Source organism: Carassius auratus, chromosome 32, assembly GCF_003368295.1.
Source record: "Carassius auratus strain Wakin chromosome 32, ASM336829v1, whole genome shotgun sequence".
Classification (NCBI taxonomy): domain Eukaryota; kingdom Metazoa; phylum Chordata; class Actinopteri; order Cypriniformes; family Cyprinidae; genus Carassius; species Carassius auratus.
Window position 1 is genome coordinate 13,994,837 of NC_039274.1, and position 24,205 is coordinate 14,019,041.

The 24,205-nt window shown below is 37.8% G+C and overlaps 1 protein-coding gene across 3 annotated transcripts in view; it reads left to right on the forward strand.

The window, feature by feature from the left end:
- The window catches only part of LOC113051626 (VPS10 domain-containing receptor SorCS2-like), a 180,592-nt gene that overhangs the window by 148,255 nt on the left and 8,132 nt on the right, over positions 1-24,205 (forward strand). For all 3 annotated transcript variants that reach the window (XM_026215524.1, XM_026215526.1, XM_026215527.1), the window contains exons 4-21: positions 2,310-2,474; positions 3,331-3,404; positions 5,529-5,593; positions 6,726-6,844; positions 8,131-8,220; positions 14,705-14,884; positions 15,089-15,235; positions 16,779-16,881; positions 17,813-17,889; positions 18,285-18,376; positions 19,602-19,709; positions 20,650-20,770; positions 20,957-21,090; positions 21,266-21,394; positions 22,159-22,330; positions 22,484-22,670; positions 22,956-23,089; positions 23,483-23,606. In XM_026215524.1, the coding sequence (XP_026071309.1) occupies positions 2,310-2,474; positions 3,331-3,404; positions 5,529-5,593; positions 6,726-6,844; positions 8,131-8,220; positions 14,705-14,884; positions 15,089-15,235; positions 16,779-16,881; positions 17,813-17,889; positions 18,285-18,376; positions 19,602-19,709; positions 20,650-20,770; positions 20,957-21,090; positions 21,266-21,394; positions 22,159-22,330; positions 22,484-22,670; positions 22,956-23,089; positions 23,483-23,606 (2,221 nt within the window). The remainder of the gene's footprint in view (positions 1-2,309; positions 2,475-3,330; positions 3,405-5,528; positions 5,594-6,725; positions 6,845-8,130; positions 8,221-14,704; positions 14,885-15,088; positions 15,236-16,778; positions 16,882-17,812; positions 17,890-18,284; positions 18,377-19,601; positions 19,710-20,649; positions 20,771-20,956; positions 21,091-21,265; positions 21,395-22,158; positions 22,331-22,483; positions 22,671-22,955; positions 23,090-23,482; positions 23,607-24,205) is intronic.

Consider the following 24,205-nt stretch of genomic DNA (forward strand, 5'->3'; position numbering starts at 1 on the left):
TCCATTGAGATGTTCACTTAAAAACCACTGAGACTAGACTCAAGCGTTGGGCAGGTTTGTGAAATAATTTTGTTTGTTTGTTTTAAACCAGTTGTATGAACTGGATCTGTTTAAAAAAAAAAAAAAATCACGTTTAGTTTAGAATGACTTGAGGAAGAGTAAATGATGCCAGACTTGCCTTTAATCTGTGCCACTAATGACTCTTGACCCCACTGTCTGTTTGAGGACTCTCACTAAGAAAATCATTTCTTCTAGGAATCCTATTTCTCTTTCTCTCTCTAAGAAAGTGCATCCAGTAGAGCTAAGCCAGAATGCAAACCCGAGCAGGTTTCTGTTGTTTCAGGAGAAGCTTTCAGCATTCAAACAGCACTCCACAAATCTCCCCTCGGCTTTGTGCAGTTGAGTATTGAAAATTTGCCATTGCCGCAGTCAGTTTTCTTCAAGTCTGTCTTTTGTTCCAGTGGCTGAGCTCAGGTGCACAGAACAGACCTCTCTCACTCTCTCACTCTCTCCCCCTCTTCATCTCTCTTTGCTTCTCATTTTCTCGCTCAGCACTGACTGGAAATCAAAACTGCCAATTTGCATATGAAATTGGGTGGAAAGCAAAATTAGTAGAGCTGCATTGAGTAAAAGTGGTTACGCACACATGTACACTCAGACATGTTTGTCCCTTTCACTGACTGCTCTGTTTACAAAGTTCCACTGCACCGAAAGACTCAGAGGAGTGTTTGAATTAGCAACTCGTTCAGAGTTTTGTCACATCATGAATATTACCGCTGTTCATTAGTATGAGTAATTAGGTGAATACAATCATGTGGCAGGGTTGCCAACTCTCATGCATCTGGCGTGACACTCACACTTGGACTTCAGAGTGAGATAGATGCTGAAAGCGTGAGTGTCACGCCAGATGCATGAGAGTTGGCAACCCTGATGTGATCTCGTTCATGAATGCTGTGTAAATGTAAAGCATTTGAACATTTGAACAATTTCATAGGAATGTTGAGACAAGCAGGAGGATTGTTCTCTCATGTATGTGTGTAAATCCACCAAGCTCTTTGCATTGTCTTTCATCCAATCAGAAATAGACATACAAAGCTTCATTTTACATAAATGACCCATTGTCACTTGCCTGTTGTGAAAGAGGATCCGGTTGGAAATCTTTAAGCAGATTAATCTTATAACCGATTACATGACCTACAGACATTCCCTAAAACCTAATCCTGAAGTGGCAGTCAGACATCATCGCAGGCACGTGATTACGCTCTTAAAGCGCCATCAGACACCACATTCTGCCCCATGTTGTTTTACCGGCCTCTATAGCCTCTTCCAGCCTCGCCAGCTTACCATACTCCTCTGGGACAGTCACAGGATGTTGTCTGATGGCTTTTATCCACAGACCACAAAGGGGGCTCTGTGCTAAACTCAGCGAGTTATTGCTTTAAGAGGGAAGTCTTACAGAGAGGAGATTCTTTCCTTTTTTCCCCTAGAGTCTTTGTTTTGGGATGGATAACTTGCTTTACAGAGATCCCTTTGAGAGTCCCTCTGTTTGTCAGTCCCTGTGAGGATCCCAGTTTGTTTTTCTCTTCTGGTAGCAGGTAGTGAACTTGCCTCCCGTTAGAGACCCTTCAGTACACAGTTGCTTGAACAACAGCGCCACTTAAAGGTAGTTAAAGGAACTGTATAGAAAAAAGTTAGATTTGTTTGGTGAATTTGCAAAACTCTGGGAAATTCAGAGGTAGAGAAGGCAATTAAAAAAAAACTTTTTATATTTTTATATATTTACTTTTTTTACCTTTATGTGTCCTCTTTATCTTTTATTTGTAACCTGTGTGTGTGTTGGGCAACAAAAACAGAAAATATACATTAGTGTGCTTTAGTGAGTGTGTGTGTGTATATGTGTGTGTGTGTGTGTGTGTGTGTGTGTGAGTATAATATAGTTCACAGCTTTACTGTACAGTAATTAGATGATCTTGAGTAGGATTGGCCATATATAATAGAAATCTGAAACAATAAAAATGAAATGGAAGTGACACTTTACCAAAACTGGTTTTGTAATTCAGTGAACGGATCATAGTTAGATGACAAAAAATACACTATAATGTCTTTATAAACATGTAAATACAATATAAACATAAATTGCAAATATATATATATATATATATATATATATATATATATATATATATATATATTATGTTGTGCATATTTAAAAAAAAGTAAAATATTGCACATTCTTTAAAAAAATCTTTAGGAAGCACTAACTAACATACATCTAGCATGCAGTCACTGAAGACATTGTGTTATTTTAGGTGATCTTGGTGAGCTCCAGCATCAATGAGCGGGACCAGATGCTCTTCATCAGCACAGATGAGGGTTCATCCTTCCAACGGCAGCCTGTCTCCTTCACTGTAGATACCCTCCTCTTCCATCCATCTGAGGAAGACAAACTTCTGGCTTACAGCAAGGAGGCGAAGGTCAGTGATGAAAGTGTTGGCCAATACAGATTCATGCAGTCGAGTAAATGAATATTAATGACACAAATTGAAGTCAGTGTTTTGTTTGGCAGCTTCAAACAAGTTGCTCGCAAGACCATAATATGTCTTAATTCCAGCTGCATGTTTGTAGATTTTCTTGTCAGGCTTAACTTCCTGAATTAGTCTTTGTGGCCTTTTCAGCATTAATGATTTAGGTCTCGGCTGAATGCCTTGACCAACTGTTCTCAACACATTTCTCACCCAGCTTTGTTTATGGCTCTGCTTTTTGCTCTCCAGCATATTGGCATCCTCATTATTAGAGTTATGAGCAGCACTGTTTGGCCTTCAGGCTATGGTTGTCTCTCGCTAAAGAGCATGTTTACATTGTTAACGGCTGGGTGAACAACAAGGCAAGATCTGTGTGTGTGTGCGTGAGTGTTTATGTGCAGATGATGAATTGCTAAAACCCCTAAACATTGCTTGCAACACGCTGCATTTATCATCTCTGAGATACAATGAAAAGTTATGATGAAGTTTGATGGGTATTTTCCATGCAAGTGGAGATCAATATATTCTCATTATAGGGATGATCAGTTGGGGACAGATGCACACACACACACACACACACACACACACTCATCATATGTGATTTTAATTGGTATATATGTACAGTTTCCCACAACCTAATTGCTATATACAGTATACAATTAATTTCTCATCTAATTCTCATGATCCTGAAAAGGATCATGCAAAGCGTGTTTTAATCTAATCCAGTCTAAAAATCAATGTTATGACCATTGCTTCAAGCTTCTGTTGACAGTAAATAGTGATTTATTTGTCTTTCTTTATTTTTCAGCTGTATATCTCCACCGATCTGGGTCACAAATGGACTCTGCTACAGGAGCGTGTTACTAAAGACAGAGTTTTCTGGTGATTTTTTTTAAATATTTTTTTTATGATAATAATTGATTTTTTTTAAGTCACTCTGTATACTACTTAAAGTAACCTCATGTTGTTTCCAACCTGTATGACTTTCTTCTGTGGGAAATCAAATCAGCTATTTAGCAGAATGTCTGAGCTGCAGTCTTCCATACAGTGGGGATGAGAGTCTGTAAAGCTACGAAAAAATAAAATAAAATCCTTGTAAAGGTGGTATTTAAGACTTCTGATGACATATGATGGGAAACAGACTAAAATATGAGCTATGTTTCACTTAAAATGTTGCTTGATGACCACAGTCACCATTTACCTCTACTGGAAAACAACAGCTTTTAAATTATTTGGTATTCCACAGAAGAAAGTAAGTCTTTCTTTGGGTGTCAGTGCTGTTTTGTTATACTTTACATTGCCCTCTGAGACTTTCTTTTAAATCCACCTTCTTAGTGGAAGTCGACCACTTTTTCATTTTCCATGCCTTCGCTCCCTGGTTATGGTTCACTGCTACCACAGCTGGCATTGAAATCCTGTACAGAAGTGATTTATTTCTCCACCCCAACCAGTCATTCTGTCCGACCCTATCTTTCTCTGTTTTGATCTGTCTTTTGGTCTTCTGCTTGCGTGCCATCCTCCCAGCACACTTTACCAGAATCACATACACACAATATATGATTCTGTATCGTTTGTCTGTGGTTGATAGTGATCAAAGGTGAAAAAGTCAGCTCCCGTCAGCTTCTGCCGTAATAAACCCCATCCAGCACATTTCATTTGGCTAGAGGTTTTACAGTGACACTGTAAATCTGAAGCTCTTTTTACTCTATTCCTCAGCAGCAGGGGGTTTGATAAGGGTCGTACCCCTTCCCTCTCTACTGTCTCCAAACCTCTTTAAAACATCTCAGAGAATTGCCTCAGAAGTCGCGACAGAATCAGTTCATAGTGAGGGTTGTGTCTCTCTCGTCCTCCCTGTCTGCTGCCTCGCTCATAAAACAACAGAAGGGGAGGTCTGGAGAGGAAAGATCATAAATCAGCGTGGCTTTAATGGACAGGGATGCTGTCTGGGAGGGTGGTCTGTACCGTGTGGTCAGGAGAGAACTTATCATGTGATGTCGAGACATGACGGTCAAGTAATCTGCCATAAATCAATGTGGAGCAAGATTATGTAGTTATTATGCTGCTGTAAATATTTTTTATGTAGTACAGCGTTGATTTAGAACCATTATTTTCCAGCTGAAATGCTGAAGATTACACAGTCTGATATATACATGGACATAAATGTCTTCTTTTTTCTTCCTAAGCCAGTTAAGTGCAAACCTCTCCCAGCAGCCGATTTCATTGATCTTGTCAGTCAAAGTCCTGAGATGTCCACACAATGCTGAAACAAAGACTAACCCCTCACCCTAACCATTGGCTGGACATCCTGACAGATAGCATTACAGTTTTGTCACGATCGGCTCTGAACGGAATGCATGAAGTCTGAACTTTTCGTGACTAAATCAACACACTTTCTTAAAAGGTTCTGTTAATTTCCTGCTTGTTAAAATGCTTGCAAATGATGAAGGTTTTGTGCGAGTTTACTGAGCTAGAACTTCACTGAGCAGCTTAGTAACCTCCAAACAATTGTCTTTAACACAGCTAGACAGAAGACAGTGAGCTGTCTGCATTCCTTGAAACCAAGGGCTTTGTATGTGTCTCTGTGGTTGAGAAGATTCTGCTGAGCAGATGTTTTAAAGGGATGGTTAAAGCAAAAATAACATCTATTTTGTCATCATTTAGTCACTATTATTTCACTTTTTTTTCCTTCTACGGAAAACAAAAACTGTCACTGGTTACTGTTTTGTGTGTGTTTTGAAGTATTCGAGCTTCAAAAAGGACACAAAAGCCCCAAAAAAGTATCATAAAAATAGTTATGCACTATATTTGAGGTCTTTGTGTGAGAGAAAAGTCTTCAAAGTTTCCCCTTATCTGTTAAATGATGTCATCGGAACAACATGAAGGTGAGGAAATGGTGACAGAATTGTAATTTTGGAGTGAACTATACCCTTTAAGATGTCCTTCTGTGTGTTAGCCAGTCTTGTTTGACCCTCTCTTACTACATAATAAGTGTATGCTTTGTTTAAGGGCCGTGACCAGGGTGGATGTGGATCCTGATCTGGTTCATATGGAGATTCAAGACATCAGTGGTGGTAAGGGAGCTCATGTGTTTATAGAACAGTTCATTTCAATTCAGTTTGGGCGGATGGGATGTTTAGGGTGTCAGTTTCAAACAAACCTCTTTCAGCAAAATTGTGTTTGTGTGTGTGAAAGAGAGCAGACGTGCAGATGCAAACTCCGAGCTCCATCACACTCAAGCCAGTGAAGGTTAAACGCCACCTGACAGCCACATTGCAACCTACAAACACATACACATACACAGAGATGTGTCTAACCAGTATGAGAAAATCCCACTGGACACATACAGTACATCAAGCCCTTCTTCTGATGAATGAACTTTCAGCTGTGTACCTGTTGACTTTGTGTCACACTGACAGACGCAGACCCGAAGTGTTTTTTCTCCAACTCAGTGACTCCTTCAGCCTCTCATAGGATGTGCTGGTTGTGTGTGTGTGTGTGTGTGTGTGCACATCTGACCTTGTGTGACAGAAGACAGAAGCAAAGCATTCAGCCATTCTAATTGCTTTTTAATGAATTTCTCTGCTGTACTGCTTTGACTATCCATTCGTCCTCTTCAGTGAAGTAGTATGCCTGTTTGTTTGCCTAAAATTAATAACAAAAAAATAAAACCACAGAGAATTAGAGGAAACAACATTATGAGAATAGCAATTAAGTTCCCCACTTTGATATGTAACCTTTGGCCATGATTTTTGGAGTAAGCATTCTCCTCAAATTTGTTCATAATTTTCCAATTGGTTGTCCATGATTGTCCATGTGTGTGTGTGTGTGTGTGTGTGTGTGAGAGTGTGTGTTTTGTAGAGGTTGCTGAGCCATCTATTGTGTGAGATTCTAAAGAGGAAGGCCACGTCGACAGGGCACCTTGACACTGTTTTCCTATAATTAATTTCCTGCCATTCTGAAGCAAAACAGTTTGCCCTGTGAGGATCAGCATCAGCTAATATTGTTAAGAGCCCCTTGTTTTGTTTTTTGTTTTTGTTTTTTTTTTTGCAGATATTTTTTACTCCATTTACCTTTGGAACGGCTTCTAAATACTCGCTTACAAACGCTGTATGATCAGAATTAAAAAGTCTTTTGAAAGTCAAATTGTTAACTTCACTTTTCCTCTAACCATTTTAATGTGTGTGTTTTTCTGTCTTTCACCAGGATACCTTTATGTTACATGTCTCATACAAAATTGCTCTGATAAAATGGTGACAGCACAGTTCTTGGGGAAGATTGACCACAATTCCCTCTCAGTGCAAGATGAACACATATTTGTGAAGGTATAATGATGTGAAATGTCTTTACATATGATGTATGTACACAATTATTTGGATAGATCCATTCACACATCAGAGAGTACAGTGTATTATAATATTATATAATGTGTCATATACACACTACCACAGAATACACTAACGTCAATAATTTAAGGTCAGTAAGATTTTTTTAATGTTGTTACTTATGCTCATCAAAGCTGCATTTATTATCAGAAACAGAGTAAAACAGTAACATGGTGAAATATTATTACACTATTAATACAATTTTAATATATTGTAACATCCTTCAGTCCAGTCTTCAGTGCCAATTTTCATTTTAATATGCTGATTTGGTGCTTAAGAAACATTTCTTATTATCATCAATTTTGAAAATGTTGAAAATGCTTAGTATTTTTGTGGCAGTATATTTTTAGGATTCTTTGATGAATTTTCTTGCTGAAAATTCTAAGGATTAGCATTTAATTCATAATTCATTAACATTATAAATTGCTTTACTGTCACTTCTGTTAAATGCAATTCTTTACTGGCACTTTCAGCCAGGCAGAATAAACACTGGTCAGAGTCTTATATTACTTTAGAAGAGTTTTTTTTTGTTGTGATAATGATCTTCTGAATGCACATAATGCCATTTATTTCATGACTGCTTGCCAGATAAAGAACTGAGTTTTTATTAACTAGCACAGCTATGTAGTAAAAATTGTGTTGCCAGGGACAACAGCCAGTTACACAGTTTTCCGGTCGTTATTCAAAAATTACTGTAAAGTATGTCACGACTGACTGATCAGAATCAAGTATTCCAGACTGCCATACTGTGTATATATATATATAGCAGAGTGAGGATTATGCACCTGCAGGACTCTGGGTGTTTAACCAACATTAAAAGCAACCAACATTTTTTTTCCCCTGACCTTTTTTAATTAGCCAATTACTCAAGGACATTTGCTTGTTCTGTATTAAGTTATCTCATTCCCCCCTCACCTGCTCAGTTGTTTTTTGAAGGGATTGCAGCTGTTAAAAAGGATCTCAGATATGCCCTTGAGAAACAGGACTTCGGTGTGTGAATTGTTTGTGTTTGGTCAAAGAGTCATGGACACAATTTATGTGAACCATAGAGACCAACAGACAGAGATTCTGATTCAGTGCTTGTAAAGACTGAATCTGTTAGGATAATACCAGCAGGCAAAATCAACATTGTAAATTGAGATCGAAAAGGATGAATAGGAAAGTGAGAGTGATTTGTCTCAAAATTGGGATAGTGAAATAATACACACTTTCTTTATTTTTTTTAGGTATCTACAGGAAATCGAACCAAGTATTATGTCTCATACCGAAGAAATGAATTTGTTCAGATGAGATTCCCTAAATATGCCCTACCAAAGGTACGGTCCTCAGAAATGTGGCTGTTAAATGACCAGTATTTACTCTGAAATCACTTTTGTGTGCAATTTTGGGTTGTATTCTTTGCAAAAAAGAAAAAAAAAAGAAAAATGTATGTCACAAATGTAAGTTGCACAAATGTACGTTTAAAATAACAAAAAAATAGCTGTGGCTCAGACACATTTTTGTGCTAATCATTCAGCATAAATGTAATGCAAAGTGATATTTAATATCATAAATGTGTTTCCATATTGTTTTTCTAAAATATAGTTTTAACTTTCTGCTGTTTAGTCTCATTTAATCACATCACTGTAAATTAAGCAATATCAAAAATATCAAGATTGCTGTTTTGAAATTAAGATCAACAACACTATGGAAAGTGTGATATTGCTTTTATATAGCAGTTCAGTAAACAAGTTAACATTAAGTATTTTAGAGTAAGTTAATAACGTAGTGATGTTTTGTTCCTGAATAAATCAGTGTTTATGAACAAGTTGGTTGAGTAAATAATTAAATGACTGAATCATGAAGTTTAAAGGGATAGTTCACCCAAAAATGAGAATTATGTCATTAATGACTCACCGTCATGTTGTTCCAAACCCGTAAGACCTCCGTTTATCTTCGGGACACAGTTTAAGATATTTTAGATTTAGTCCGAGAGCTTCCTGTCCCTCTACTGAAACTGTGTGTACGGTATACTGTCCATGTCCAGAAAGGTAAGAAAAACATAATCAAAGTAGTCCATGTGACATCAGATGGTAAGTTAGAATTTTTTTAAGCATCAAAAATACATTTTGGTCCAAAAATAACAAAAACTTTGACTTTATTCATTGTCTTCTCTTCCGTGTCTGTTGTGAGAAAGTTCAAAACATAACATTGTAGTGATATCCGGTTCGAAACGAATCCTTCGATGTAACCAGATCTTCTTGAACCAGTTCGACAAATCGAACTGAATCGTTTGAAAATGTATATTAGGTATAATACGCATTATCCACAAATTACTTAAGCTGTTAACTTTTTTAATGTGTCTGACACTCCCTCTGAGTTCAAACAAAGCAATATCCCGGAGTAATTCATTTACTCCAATAGTACATTGACTGAACTGCTGTAAAGAGAGAACTGAAGATGAACACCGAGCCGAGCCAGATAATGGACAATAGACTGACTCGTTCGAGTGATTCGTTCGCGAACCGGATATCACTGAAATGCAGTGTTTTGAACTCACTCACAACAGACACGTAAGAGAAGACAATGCTGAATAAAGTCGTAGTTTTTGCTATTTTTGGACCAAAATGTATTTTCGATGCTTCAACAAATTCTAACTGACCCTCTGATGTCACATGGACTACTTTGATTATGTTTCTCTTACCTTTCTGGACATGGACAGTATACTGTACACACAGTTTCAATGGAGGGACTGAGAGTTCTCAGACTAAATCTAAAATATCTTAAACTATGTTCTGAAGATGAACTGAGGTCTTATGTGTCTTACGGGTCTTACTCATTTTTTGGTGAACTAGCCCTTTAATTGCTGAATGAATCAGAGAGTTTGAACAAATTGGTTAAATGAATGATTCAATGACACACTTATATATGAAGACAGTCACTTGTTCTTGTGTGCTGATGTAACTTACAGTAATAGTCACTGAAAAATACCCACCACTAATGCACAGACTGTCAGCGTATCCAAAACTTGCAAACACAGACAAATGGAGTGAAGCAAACAGTGAAACTGGAGCACAAATGTTACATTTTTAAGTTTTATGTTTGAAGTTACTGCAGTTTTTGTCATGAACTATGTACTGAATGTGAATTACTGTTTGAAGGTGGTTATTGTTCTTTTATCAACTGCAGCTGTTGTGGATTTCACTTTAAAGCCGGAGACTAACTATGACGTATTGCAGCAATATATATGAACTGAAGAGCACAGTTGGTGTCTAGCATTGAAATACCTCACCATTACAAGCCTGATGTGGGTTTAACCTACTGAGGAGCCGTGATGTATGGCGGTAATATGCCATTGAAAGAAGACAGCTGGCTAAGGGTAACAGCTGATGACTGACCAGGCTGTCTGTGGCTCTAACCCAAGGGAGTACTTCAGTAAAATGCGGGCTGACTGTAATTTAATAACATTGATTGGAATGGAGGCCAGAGGGGCCTGCTTCATGTATATTTCACCTCAAAGAAAGAGAGGCAGGGAAAGGAGATAGGCTGTAGGGCAGCTGCTGTCAATGGCATTTGTAACTATGCCAACCACTGATTCACTGTGATAGAGTGAGTGAGTGAGTGATTGAGAGAGAGAGAGAGAGAGAGAGATTAGAGTACTAATAAAAAGATGCCCTAGATTACCAAGCATTTGTCTTAATGGCAAAGGATATAAGCTTTGATTTAATTACTGAAGAAGTAGAACATGTTTATTCGCTCAGTGCATATTCAAGGGTTTTTGAACAATTTAGAAGGGGATATATTTATCATTTCACTTTTGTGGTGTCATTTTGTGGGTTAAAACAATATTGTTTTTTCCCTCTTTCTAGACCTGCTTCTCTCTGCTCTTTTGGTTGCTTGTCGCTTGACTGAGCAGATAGGTTAAATTGTAGACACCCGGTTCAAGAACCCAGAAGAGAGCATGAATGTGTGTGAGAGTGACGGGGTTGGCTGATGTTGTGCCCATATTTTCCATAGTGAATAATTGAAAGCCTTTTGAAAAATGCAAAGCCCAATTCCAGTATGCAGTCTCAGATCTCTCCTGAAGTTTTCTTTATGTTATGGATTAATGATGGTCCTTGGCTCCTGTGGGACGATTTGTTTGTTGTAACATTTAGGGCACTAAATAGCTAAGCTCCATTTCTTCCTTCCTTTTTTTTCCCCCTTTCATCCTTCATTTTTCTGATTTTAAAACTCATCTCAAATAATTTTTGTTTGTTTGCTTATTTTATTTTTATTTTTTTCAAATATTTGCATGAAGTAAAGCTAGCTATATCTGAAGAACTAAAGATGAAGGAAATGAATGGCTATAAGGCTGCTTTATATATAAAGATATAGTGCACCCAAAAATGAACTTTGTATCATCATTCAACCTTGTTGTTCAAAACCTGCATGACTTGATACATGTGGAACACAGAAGTAGGTGATTTTCAGAAAGGAAAAAAAAAGTTAATTGAATGATGCCAGATTTTTCAGTTTTGGGTTATCTGTCTCTTTAAAGATGTTTGCCATTTAGTGTTTCAGCATCAAATTTAACCCATCTAAAATTAACAAATAACACCAGTGTGTCAAATTTCAAGAGGCACATTTGAACCAACTTGATCTTTAATAATTAAGTGTAGTTGAGAAATGACGCCATTCTGGAAAATGTAACTTTGTGATGCATCTCTAAATTTTGCATGCCTGCTTTAAGTGTTTAAGTGCTTAGATAAATGTTGGTATTGCAATCAAATTGCAATCATCCCTGAACCACACAAAATCACTTAAAAAGGGTCCAGTGCTCTTTTACTTAAAGCAGACTTTGAATAGAAACAATATCATTGATTTTGGCCAATTAAGACCTGTCTCTGTGCTTCAAGAATGGAGCCGCATGACCAGAATTCAAATGCACCACTATTGGAGCTCAATTAAACCACCAGACACAGAGAAAAAGCAAACATTCTGCTGGAGTCTTAATATCCCTTTTCATTTCTTTTCTTTTTTTTCTTTACAGATTTCCTCTCTTTCCATCCATACTTGTGTAGTTACCTATCCCATCCTTCTATCTTAGACCCACGGTCAGTCTGCTGATAATTCAATCAGGGATTGTGGCTATTGGCAGAGCCACAAATGTCCTGCAGCTGTGTCTTGGCTGATAGGGCTCCTGTGCCTGCTGTCAGAGACAGATGGATAGTGCTGTCTTAAGATCTGATCGTGCTGCTATCAGTACTGGGGACCTGAGTGTCCCGTCACACAGCATGATAGACAAAGACAAGCCAAGAAAATGTAAGACTTAAAAAGAAAAAGTGCTTCACTTAGAGCTTCCTCTTCTAATCATCTTGCTCCGTTGTTCTTGTTGCTGTTTGTGTGCTGATTTCAATGAGCTTATAATCCACATTTAAAACTTCCACTCTCTCCGGGGTAACCTTCAACAGCAGTGTTTAACAGCAATGACTTCACTGTCTTGTGTAAGCTTTGATGGGAAGATGACCTCATTGTTAAAATATGAATTCACTACTAACTAAAACATGTTGAGCTGTTCATATTTGACCCCAAATCAAGAGATAGGAATTACACTGCAGTTCTAGACAAGAGGCGTGTTCAGCACCATGTCAAAATCTGATCGAAAAATTAAATAGCAAATGTGGAAGCAATTACTCAGCTATTACAATTTGTGATTACTTATTTTCAGATGTCTTCATGAACCTCATGACAGCTAAGGTTGGTAAAAGTGTAAATTGAATTTGAAATAATGTCTGTAAAGTCGTGGACACATTTAAAATCCACTCTATATAAGAGCTTCTCTGAAATTTGCTTCTTCAGAATAGGCTTCAGGGGAATTTGGTAGCTACTTTATCAGAAGTGTTTGTGTGTGAATATAGAACAATATTTTAGGAAGGAAGAGAACATAGGGATGAAGCAGGATTAGAAGTCTCTTTGATAGTGAGCTGGAACAGTCTTTTTTTTTTTATAACGTTTTTTTGTTAAGTTTTTTCTACACACTAAACTCTCTTTAAGCCAAGATTTTCCGAGTTGGGTCATTGATCACAATAAGTTGAAATTGTGAATATTGATGGTACCATTTTGTTTGCATGCATTTTGTGTTTTTATGAAAAATATTGATACACCTTGCCGGAAAACAACTAATTTAGCCGGTTATGAGAAGGAAGAAAAACAGACCACGATTTCGGTACTGCTCTGTGGCACCACCAGAAGTATAAAATATACAGATGCAACACCACTTAAACAACTAATGTTCATCATTATGTTGCATTAGAAAAACTTCTTGGCATTTTGGGAAGTGAAAAAGTCAGAGAAGTATGAAATTGTCTGGAAAATCGATTTCATTCTGACCAAAATCATTTGAACTCACATCATGTCATAATATTTAGAAATTTTAAGGACATATTACACAGAAAGCCTCTTGGAAAGTTTTCTGTGCCTAAAATCATTCTTTACATAGAAGCTGCATGCACAGTGTGTGTTGGTCCACATGCATACATACAAGTAGTGTCAGGGTTTTGGTAAGGAGGAACTCAGGTGCAGACCGGAAGTAACGAAACAGGATTTATTTAACAAAAAGGGAAAAACAAAACCCACGAGGGGGAAAACAGGACTAGGGCAGATACAACAATAACTAAACAGGACTGATTAATCAAGATAAACAAAGACTCAAAACAGGAGAACACGAACTACAAATAACACTCACGGTTATACAGGATACAATATCTCAATCACAGGTGAGGAACACACAAATCACATCAGAGGTACAATGAACCGACGAAAGACAACGCACACTAGGAGATCTAAATAGGGGAACTAATCAAGACACGACAGGTGTTACAGATAGGACAATCACGACACGACTAGGATAACAAGGGGGGCGGGGCAAGGGAACGAGACAACACAAGCACATGGCCCAAAGGCAAGGCCATATGCTTGTACACAAAACATGGGTCTGTCATGATCCTGCCTCAAGACTAGGAAAAATCAAGGACACGCGGGCAGAATCATGACAAGTAGTTGCAGATGCTCTTTAAGTGTGTTAATTTATCCTTTATCTTCCCTATTCCATTCTATAATTCTCAGAGCAAACAGGTGTTGTGTAACTGTCCTCTCACAGAGGGGGTTCAGTGCCTCTAAACTGCTGTTAGTGGGACATAAGTGAGAAATAGCCTTAGAATTTGGTCTCTGAAGCACATTAAAGCCACTCAGCACTTCAGGGACTTTGCTAGCTCTTCACTTAAGTTCTTCTGAATGAATTCAGCTGGGGGCATCTTTGCGCCTAAATTAATGCGACCCACTTTCACTTTATCGGGAAGAACAACATGGTGACAAACTCCCCCGTCCTGGCCCAGTCATTGCCACAGCACACGACTGTATGCAGCTAAGCTACCAAAACTGAGGAGCTTAATGTTGATTCTGTTTTTTAAGGCAAACCAGAAGAGCTAATTATAGGATGGATTCATTAAATGCTCATGCTTTCATTTAATCTAAATCTGTCCCTAAACAGTTCATGTTCCAACACATTTCTTCAGAGCAGCTCAAAGTAAACTCTTCATTTCAAAGCAACCAAGTATAAACACCAAAGATTTATATGCAGTCCTTTTCTGTGGTTGTTTTATATAAGCACAAGTGATTGTGTGTCTCTCTTCACACAAAGATGCAAACACAAACAAATCATGATGTTAATTATTTGTACTGGGAAAACATAAACTCTCATTTTCATTGAACTTATTTCACTTTTATCCTTACACGTGGTTGTATTTTTCTTCTTCTCTTTGTTTTTGTCTTTCTGTGCAGGATGTGCAAATTGTGAGTACAGACGAGAATCAGGTATTCCTGGCTCTGCAAGAATGGTATCAGACAGACACGTACAACCTCTACCAGTCGGATCCACAAGGAGTCTATTACTCCATTGTGTTGGAGAACGTCCGCAGCACCAAGCAGCCTGAAGAGAATGTCCTCATCGACATCCTAGAGGTCAGCATTTCACCCCACAAGTACCTTTGAAGACAAGGCAGTGTGAGCTCCAACCTATTGCATAATGAACTAAAAATAGCTCAGCTGTGGTCAAATTTACATTGTTAGAGATCTTTACCTATAATATCTCAAAAACACACTGGGTGACAGTGCCGCTGATGTCTACTAACTCTGCTACATCTTTTGGTTGTGTGTGTTCATCAGGTTCGTGGCATCAAGGGCGTATTCTTAGCCAATCAAAAGGTAGATGGAAAAGTAATGACTCTCATCACCTACAACAAAGGCAGAGACTGGGAACCACTGGCTCCTCCCACAACTGATATGAATGGCAAACCTGTCAGTTGCAAGCAGGTAAATATGTCTGCTCATTCCTCATTTCAGCTTCCACTGCAGCAATTCAAATGGTCTTTTGCATTTCTATGTATCTATCAGTGCTAAATTGCTTCTGCACCCATTTTATTTGTGTAGGACTGAGTTCGAGAAATCCTTTCTTGGGACAATGAAAGTTAAGCAGAATAATCACAGTTTTAGTTTTGTTTTTAGGCCCCTATTTATATCTTTCAGTTAATACAACATATTATTTACATAGGATGTGCATAAGCAACCATGCAAACATTTGGGGTTAGTAAGATTGTTCTTTTTCTTTTAGAAAATAAAAGTTGTACTTTTTATTAATACCTTTATTTAAAATGAATTCACTTAATAAAAAGTGACAGTAAAAACTTTGTTACAAAAGATTTCTATTTCAGATGCTGTTCTTTTTAACTTTTCTATTTATCAAAGATTCTTGATAAAAAAAAAAATATATAATGGTTTCTACAAAAATATTTAGCAGCACAATTGTTTTCAGTATTGATAACAATAAGAAATGTTTTATTGACCACCAGATCTGCATATTACAGTGATTTGTGAAGGGTCATGTGACACTGAAGGCTGCAGTAATGCCTGCTGAAAATTCAGCTTTGCCATCAAACTGTTGTTTTAAGTTGTAATAAAATTAACTATATTCATCTTTTACTGTATGTTCACTCAAATGAATGCAGCAATTGTGAGCAAAAGACACTTCTTTCAAAAACATTAAAAAAAAAAAACATTTGATTGGAAGCCTGCCACCGCCACATTTGATTTAAATAATATAATAGTGCTAATGTAATTTTCCCTTCAGTTCGTTGCATATTCATGCAAACAAAATTGTGACTTTAATTCATTATACATCTACAGATGTATATCCAGCTTTTTTCCTGTTCAGAATGATCGTACCGCAACAGTCTCAGACGCAGACAAGTCATTGACCCCTCGATCTAACTCATCTCCTGCTGTTTTCTGTTGAGGGTTGGTGGGCAGAGCAGGCACTGGTTCTGCTGCTCTCTAATGAGACAAAGAAAGAAAAACGATCATCAATCCACACACACACACACACACACAACTAGAGATGATATGTATCATGATAAATGCCCATTTTAATTACTGTGACTGGTAGCTGGCCATTAATTAAGACACAAATATGGTTTCTGGCAAACAAGCGAGATGAAATAAGATATGAATCACAAGTTGAAAGGATATATATTGACTTCTCTCTCCTTTTCTGTCTGTCTATCCAACCCTTCTCACATCTTCATCTCTCAGCCATCTGTTTGACGTCTCATTGTTCTCTTCTCCTCCTCACTTATCAATCACTTATTGCTTATTTGACACCTTAAATATGCTGTATATTCATGTTCTGATCCATCTTTTATCCAGAACATTATGTAGTACGACTTGTGGTTTTGAATTATGGGCTGCTTAATGTCGAACTTAGATTGTTACTAAAGCAAGTTTTGTGTTTTTTCAATCAGTCTAGATTCTCTACTAAGTGCACACCTTATGTTACTGGTTGGTTTTTTTCTCTTCCTAGCCTGACTGTCACCTCCATCTCCACTTGCGGTGGGCTGACAACCCGTATGTATCTGGAACGGTCCACACTAAAGATTCTGCCCCAGGCCTCATAATGGGTGCAGGTCAGTCTCCATGACAAATGTTACACATCAGCATTGTCGCCATAGTTGTGAGGAGTCTAAAAACTCAAATCAAATGAAGCTCTTTACTCCTCGACTCTTTTCAGTTACAAGGAATAATTATAATCCAGATCCAAATCTGCACTACATCATGCTTAGGGAAATCGTAATAGTGTGTACAAAGTAGACTGTCTCTTCACAAAAAAGAAAAGGAATGCTGAGAAATATTTTTAAGGGGGAAAAATGAAATGTGATGTACAATCTGAAGAACATGAGAAAATGAAACCTTGTTTCTTTTTCCATTTCTGAATGTTGTGCACTGCAATTGAGCCCACACTGAGGCACAAAAGGAGGCAGGCACAGATATATGAAATATTTGCTCTTTTTTGCCACAGGGTTCATGGGGAATTGATGAAGACAGTACATTAATGTTCTTGAATCCAAGGCTAGAGCTAATGCCAGTTCACAAGGTCATCAAGTCTATCCATTTCCTCAGGGTTACACACACACACACGCAGTGTCACAGTGACTTGTTCACTCTTGACTTATTTCACTTACTAACAAACACCTGAGTAAAACACCTGGTTTTAAACACATTGCAGCTTGTTCTCAGCATATAAATGTATGTGTACATACACCGCAGACAGTAATCACTGAGTTTCCAAAATCCTGCTTTCTCTTGCTATTATTGTGCACTTCCTCAGTAAAATGTTCAGCTCTGACTAGTTCTCAGCCTTTGATCCACAATAGCCTCCAGTTTTCTTACAGTTGCAGTCTTTTTATAAGTAACTCGCTCACGTCTACTCCGCCTCTTCTCCTAAAATTAAACAAAGTGAGGAAATTGCTGCTTCGCCTCAAGTTAAAAAGAAAATTAAAGACACCCTCTCCCTCTTTTTATTTATGTGAAGATATTGTGCGTGTATCTTCTCTTCAGGTAACCTTGGGTCTCAGCTGGTTGAATATAAAGAGGAGATGTACATCACCTCAGACTGTGGCAAGACCTGGAGACAGGTGAGAATCAACACACTAATGATCGGCAAATTTGTTTTACAATGACTTTTTGGTGTCAGAAAAATGCTTCATTATAGCATTTTTCTTCTGTGACTTGTCACAACTCTTAAGGTTTGCTCATTGTATTTAACACCCAACTTTCCCAATAGACTTGGTTTCGGTTTGCTCTTGTTCTTATTCTGCCCAGTTTTATTTGACACCCTCTCTTTTGCTGCTGTTTCAGCACTCAGTATGTGGCAGACTTATTCCTCTGTCCTAATGCCTCTTTGGTGATTTTCGAGATTGTTGCAACCTCTTATTTAACCAGCTCTATTTTTGACATTAAATATTGATTGACAATTATGAAGATGAACTTTAAATGCCTTCAAGAGCTTTTTTTCATTCGCTCACTGTAGGTTTTTGAAGAAGAGCATCACATTCTTTATCTGGATCATGGCGGGGTCATTGTGGCCATTAAGGACACCTCAATCCCTTTAAAAATACTCAAGTAAGATCAATATTATTATTATTATTTTTTCCATAATGTAGTGTCTGGACATCATTTCTAAGCATTTAAACTCAAAAGCTCAGCTAAACACAAATGGCTGACATGACAAAGACTGAAAGAAGAACTTATATAAAAAAGAGAGAAACTGAGTACTAACTAGGTATTATGAAAAACAGTAATTCAAGACGTTCTCTCCGTGGCTTTTGCTGACCTGGTTGTGCTGATAATCCTTTGAGTGAGTGCTTTAAGAAGCTCATTTGGTTTTGGAGGGCTCTTCAGACCACCCTGAGTTCCTGAGCAGCGTAAATCTCTTCCTTCACACTCAGACAGCTCTTTACCCATGTAATATGAAGTGATTCACATACTGGATATCAAGTTCACCTTGCTTCACAAATGTGCGTAAAGAGGAGACCTATGAAGATCAAAGAGAAAATCATTACCATCTCTCACATAAGTCTTGAAGCCTTTCATCGGGCATTGAGTCTTGGCAGTACAAACACTGCTTCTGTCAGGGTAAAACTAAGAACTTGTAGTGCTTATGCTGGCTTGTAGCCTACAAACTCTCATATTCATGCCGTGAGATTCGACGCAGATGGAGGGATTTTTCAGCTAACAGTATGTTCCCAATTTTCATGAAGAGAGAAATGAATGATGGATCACATTTGTGACCCTGGACCACAAAACGGTTCAATTTCTCGAAATTGAGATTTATACATCATCTGAATAAATAGGCTTTCCTTTGATGGTTTGTTAGGATAGGACAATATTTGGCCAAAATACAACTATTTGAAAATCTGGAATCTGAGAGTGCAAAAACAGCTTTAAATTTGTCCAAATGAAGTTCTTAGCAATGCATATTACTAATCAAAAATTAGGTTTTGATATATTTACAGTAGGAAATTTACAAAATATCTTCTTGGAACATGATCTTTACTTGACATCCTAATGATTTTTGGAGTAAAGGAAAAATCAATAATTTTGACCCATACAATCTATTTTTGGCTATTGCTACAAATATACCCCAGCCACTTAAAACTGGTTTTGTGGTCCAGGGTCATATGTATAATTAATTTTAGAGGATTTTTTGAAAGTTGTAAACTGGGTTTCACGTTCGCTTAACTTAAATACAAATGTCTTCTCTCAAAACACAGATTTATAATAGGTCATAAAATGTGTGATATACAATTTTCTTTTCCTTGTGTGTACTGCTAATGCTTTGGCTTAGATTCAGCATAGATGAAGGACAAACATGGAGCATCCACAACTTCACCAGCACTTCTGTGTTTGTGGATGGACTTCTGAGCGAACCTGGAGATGAGACACTGGTTATGACGTGAGTATGAGCCCTCTGGAAATTGAACAGGAGTTACTAGTCCACAAATAAAAAAAAAATTACATTTTGGCACCATTTACTCACCCTCATGTTGTTTCAAAACTTTTACAACTTACTTTATTCTTTACAACAGAGAAAAACTTGTACAGAAGAACTATCCATTTAAGACAGTTGTAGGACAATTTTATTATTTTGAAGTAATAGAAAATCCCATTTTCTGAAAGATTAAGGTGATGTATATTTTATTCTGTACTTCCTGTTTTGGTTTTATGGCCCTCAGTACATAGAGTAATATTAACATGCTTTTCCTTTATTTCACTTATTTTGTTTGTGCTGTTTGAGCATAACCCCGATCTGAATTGGTTATGAATTTTGCTCCAATTGCATTTTTCTATCAGGCCTTTAGACTATCATTGTATCATTGAATATTCATTGTAGAAGTATATTTAAATATTCTAATCTCAGCTATGAGTGCTATACTGGATGATCAAAGCATTTCTAATTGTTTGTGACCCTTGTGCACTGAATTCTACAAAACACAGATACAGGGTTCCACCTTGTGGCGGTGAACAGTGCTTTATTTGAGATTAAGTAGAGAGCATCTTCCCGTAGACCCCAAACAGCTGGTGGTCTCTGTGTTATATAGCAGCTAGCCTTTTGATAAAGGCAATGTGAAATTCAAAGGCCTCAATTAAAGAGACCCCTGCTCATTAGTAAAGCACGTTCATGTGTCTGTCCACTCGCGATGCATCATAGGATAGAGAGTGTTGTGACTTGAAGTCAAAGTTACACTCTGATAGTCTCACTTTTCGGTGAAAGGGATGAATGGCTTTTGTCTCAACGTTTGCAGATTGAGGGATAATGGGATGTTTATGGATGGAGGGATGCATTAATGGACAGACGAAGGCTTATGTTTATTGATGTTTACTGTTGCGGACAGGGTATTTGGCCACATAAGTTACCGTTCAGATTGGGAGCTGGTGAAGGTGGATTTCCGAAAGTCATTTCCCACACAGTGCACAGAAGCTGATTATGACTCCTGGAAACTCACTGACCTTCAGGTAACATCAGGCTGTTTTTCTGACCTCTGACCTTCTGACCTACAGCATGTTCAAAAACAGTAGGAAAGAAGATATATATATATATATATATATATATATATATATATATATATATATATATATACAAAAAAAAAACTCAACTCCTCTGTTTTGGAAATAAATTTTCATTTAAGTTTTCTACCACAGGGAGAGAAATGCATCATGGGCCAGGAACGAGTGTACAGGAGGAGGAAAGAGTCATCGTTCTGCATTAAAGGGAAGAGCTATACATCAGCTTTAACAGCTAAACCTTGCCAGTGCACAGAGAAAGACTTTGCCTGGTATGAAACCGAGAGATAACCCTTGCACATTTCAGGGCAATTGCAACTATATTGTACACGGATGCCTTTGCTTGTAACAGACAATCTTTACTTCATTTTCACACCCCAGTGCATTGCATTGGGAATTAGATCTGGGGCTAAAAATAGAGCTTTACGTCTCTCTGTGTGTTCCCAGTGACTATGGCTTTGAGCGTGCTCCCAGCCTCAGGTTAGAGGGGGATCGCTGTTATCCTGATTTCTGGCATGATCCTGACGCTCCACCTGAAAACTGCCATTTAGGACACAGCTACAAGTCCAGCACAGGGTAATACACTCACACACACTGCTGTACATCAGGAAATGCTGGTCATACTCACCACACAGTTTTTACATTGAAAAAGCACAGTAAATGACACTACAGAAAACACCCACTCATGCATAGAAAAGACACTTTAGATTAAAATGCAAAGCTTTTGAAAGGCAGATATAGTTAGTACCAAGTCCACATGTATTTTGAATGTCTTTTGGATCATGATTTTTTGGTAGTACTACTGTATATTACCACCATTCGCCATTTTCTTTTGGTTTCTGATAGAGCGATTGGACTCAACCGTGTCAACCATGTCAACAACTGGATAGCAAACTATGTGATGATCACTATGCAGTGCATAGTGAATGAGTCAACAGTTTGCATGATTGTGTTACTTCAGTTGTCTCATGCCTCATGAACTTGAGCAGAGGCTAAATTTGAAGTTTTCAGTTCCGACTGAAATTATTACTGTAGCAACCAAAGCAGATGGACTACAGGGACAGATCAGATTTCATTGCTTCCATAATGTGTTAAGGAGAGCAGCAGACCCTCATGCAGAAAAACCTCAGCTGAAAAAAAAAAGTTGTTTGTTTTTTCAGGTTTTTTGAGACAATACCTTTCTGGACACATTATATAGATGATTTATCCACCTTTTTTTAGGCATTTAATGATTAAATGCATATTTTCTGTGACTCCAGACCACAACATCACATGGATTTTCCAGTTTAAGGCAAATTAAAACTAGTCAAGACTAACACGTTTTGTGTTGTCTGTTGTAGTTACCGGAAGGTCATCGCTAATGTTTGTGAGGGTGGCTTGAATAAAGAACAGAGCGCAAAGCAGCATTCTTGCCCTTTGCTGGCCCCTAAAGGCCTTCAGCTGGCCATCAAAGGACAGATGCTGGCCGTGGCACCTGGTGATGACATCACCTTCATAGTCCATCAGGAACAGGTGAAATGCAAAACTTGCAGTTTCCGAATTTGAATGTTAAAATGTAAGAAAATTCTAAATAGGAAATGTCAAGATATTTAGGCAAAGAACAATGTTTGACTAATTTGTATGCATCTTTAACTTGTGTTTGTTTCATTGTAAATCCCTCCTCAGGGTGACACCACCAGCACCAGATATCAGGTCGATCTAATGGACGGTGTCAGGGCTATATACGAAAACCTGACAGTCACAGATGAACCCATTCAGCACCGTTATGAGAAGCCAGGTGTTTACCGTGTCAATGTGAAGGCTGAAAACTCTGCTGGACATGACCAAGCCACACTTTACATCCAGGTCACAGGTCAGTAAAGTTCAATTGAGTTCAAAGGCTGCTGCATAACATTTTGGAACATAATGATTAGTATAATCTATAATACTGTGAGGTTAAAAGGTTTTACAGAATCATAACTCAGAATCAGGCCCATGTAAAATCTACACAGAGAAAGCGCAGATTTTACAGAGTATTGATGGAAGTTGGACACATTGCTCACACTATGCTGTTTTATCTCAAGACAGACTTTACATATTTTTTCCCTGGAACTCTCAATTTGTCTATTTTTCTGTTTTGCTCCCACCTTCTCTCCAGCTCCTCTTCAAGATGTCCATCTGGAGGTGGTCCCAATCGCTGGCAGACATCAAGAAGTAAATCTCACAGCTATAGTGCTGCCCACTGAGGCAAACCTTACAGTGTTTTACTGGTGGATTGGAGATAACCTTCAGGTACTCTGTGGTAATTAATAATATTCTATAAAAATACACTCATAATACATGCTTTCAGGGACTGTGTTTTACATTAGGTGTTCGTGTGCAGTATTAAAATAATTATTCTGACTTTAAAACAAAATAGTAATGAGGGTATGTAATAAATTCACTGGCACTGAAACTTTACATCTAAGATTATATGCATACATATGTGTGATTGTAATGAGAAGTTTTAAGATTAATGGTTAATGAGTCCATATACAGTATGTGCAGTCTCATCCATGTAAAACAATTAAAGAAACTGACCTGGAATTAATTTGAGATGCTTATGCTTAAAGGTTCAGGTGTAGCCGTTAAAGTGATGCCTTTACACTTACATGGACATGTATGATCTGTCTTTACCCTCGACAGCCAAAGCTGACTCTGGAGAATAGTCTGATTGCAAGGTTCTCTGAGGAGGGGGAAGTTCCTGTGACGGTTCAGGCTTCTAATGGTCGATCCATGGTACAGGACAGCAAGACTGTCATTGTCTATGGTAAGATTAAACACCCCTTATTACTGCATCAGCATTAGGGGCAGACTGGCCCTCTGAGCACCAGGAGTTCTCCCTGTGGGTCGGCCTATTTAAATATACTGTAAATAATGATATGATATGAACGATAGTTACGTATCCTTCATATTCAGCCCAGGCGAATGGCCCGAATAGCCAAATTCTGTAATTTCAGTTTCCCTCAAAAAAAAAAAAAAAAAAAAAAAAAAACCTTATCTTCTGTTCAGTTCAATCATGTATATTTAGCATGTTCAGAGTGCATTGGTTCAACATCGTCAATGTTAAGGTGTTTGAGATGGCCAATCAAATCAAAGGCAAGTTTACTGTTCACAGATTTTTGAGCAAGAGTTCTAGCATAATGCTTTTTAATGGTTGAAGAATGCGAGATAGTACATATAAGCAGCTGAACATGACGAGGCCTAATCCAGCAATATAATCCAATAATCTGTTTTACAATAAAAATGGTAATTGACTGAAAATAATATCTAGGATACCCTTGGGTGAATTTCACCAATATGAATATACATAAAACTCAAAGTAAAAGAATTATCAGCCTCAGAACTGTCTTCTTAAGAATTACACCA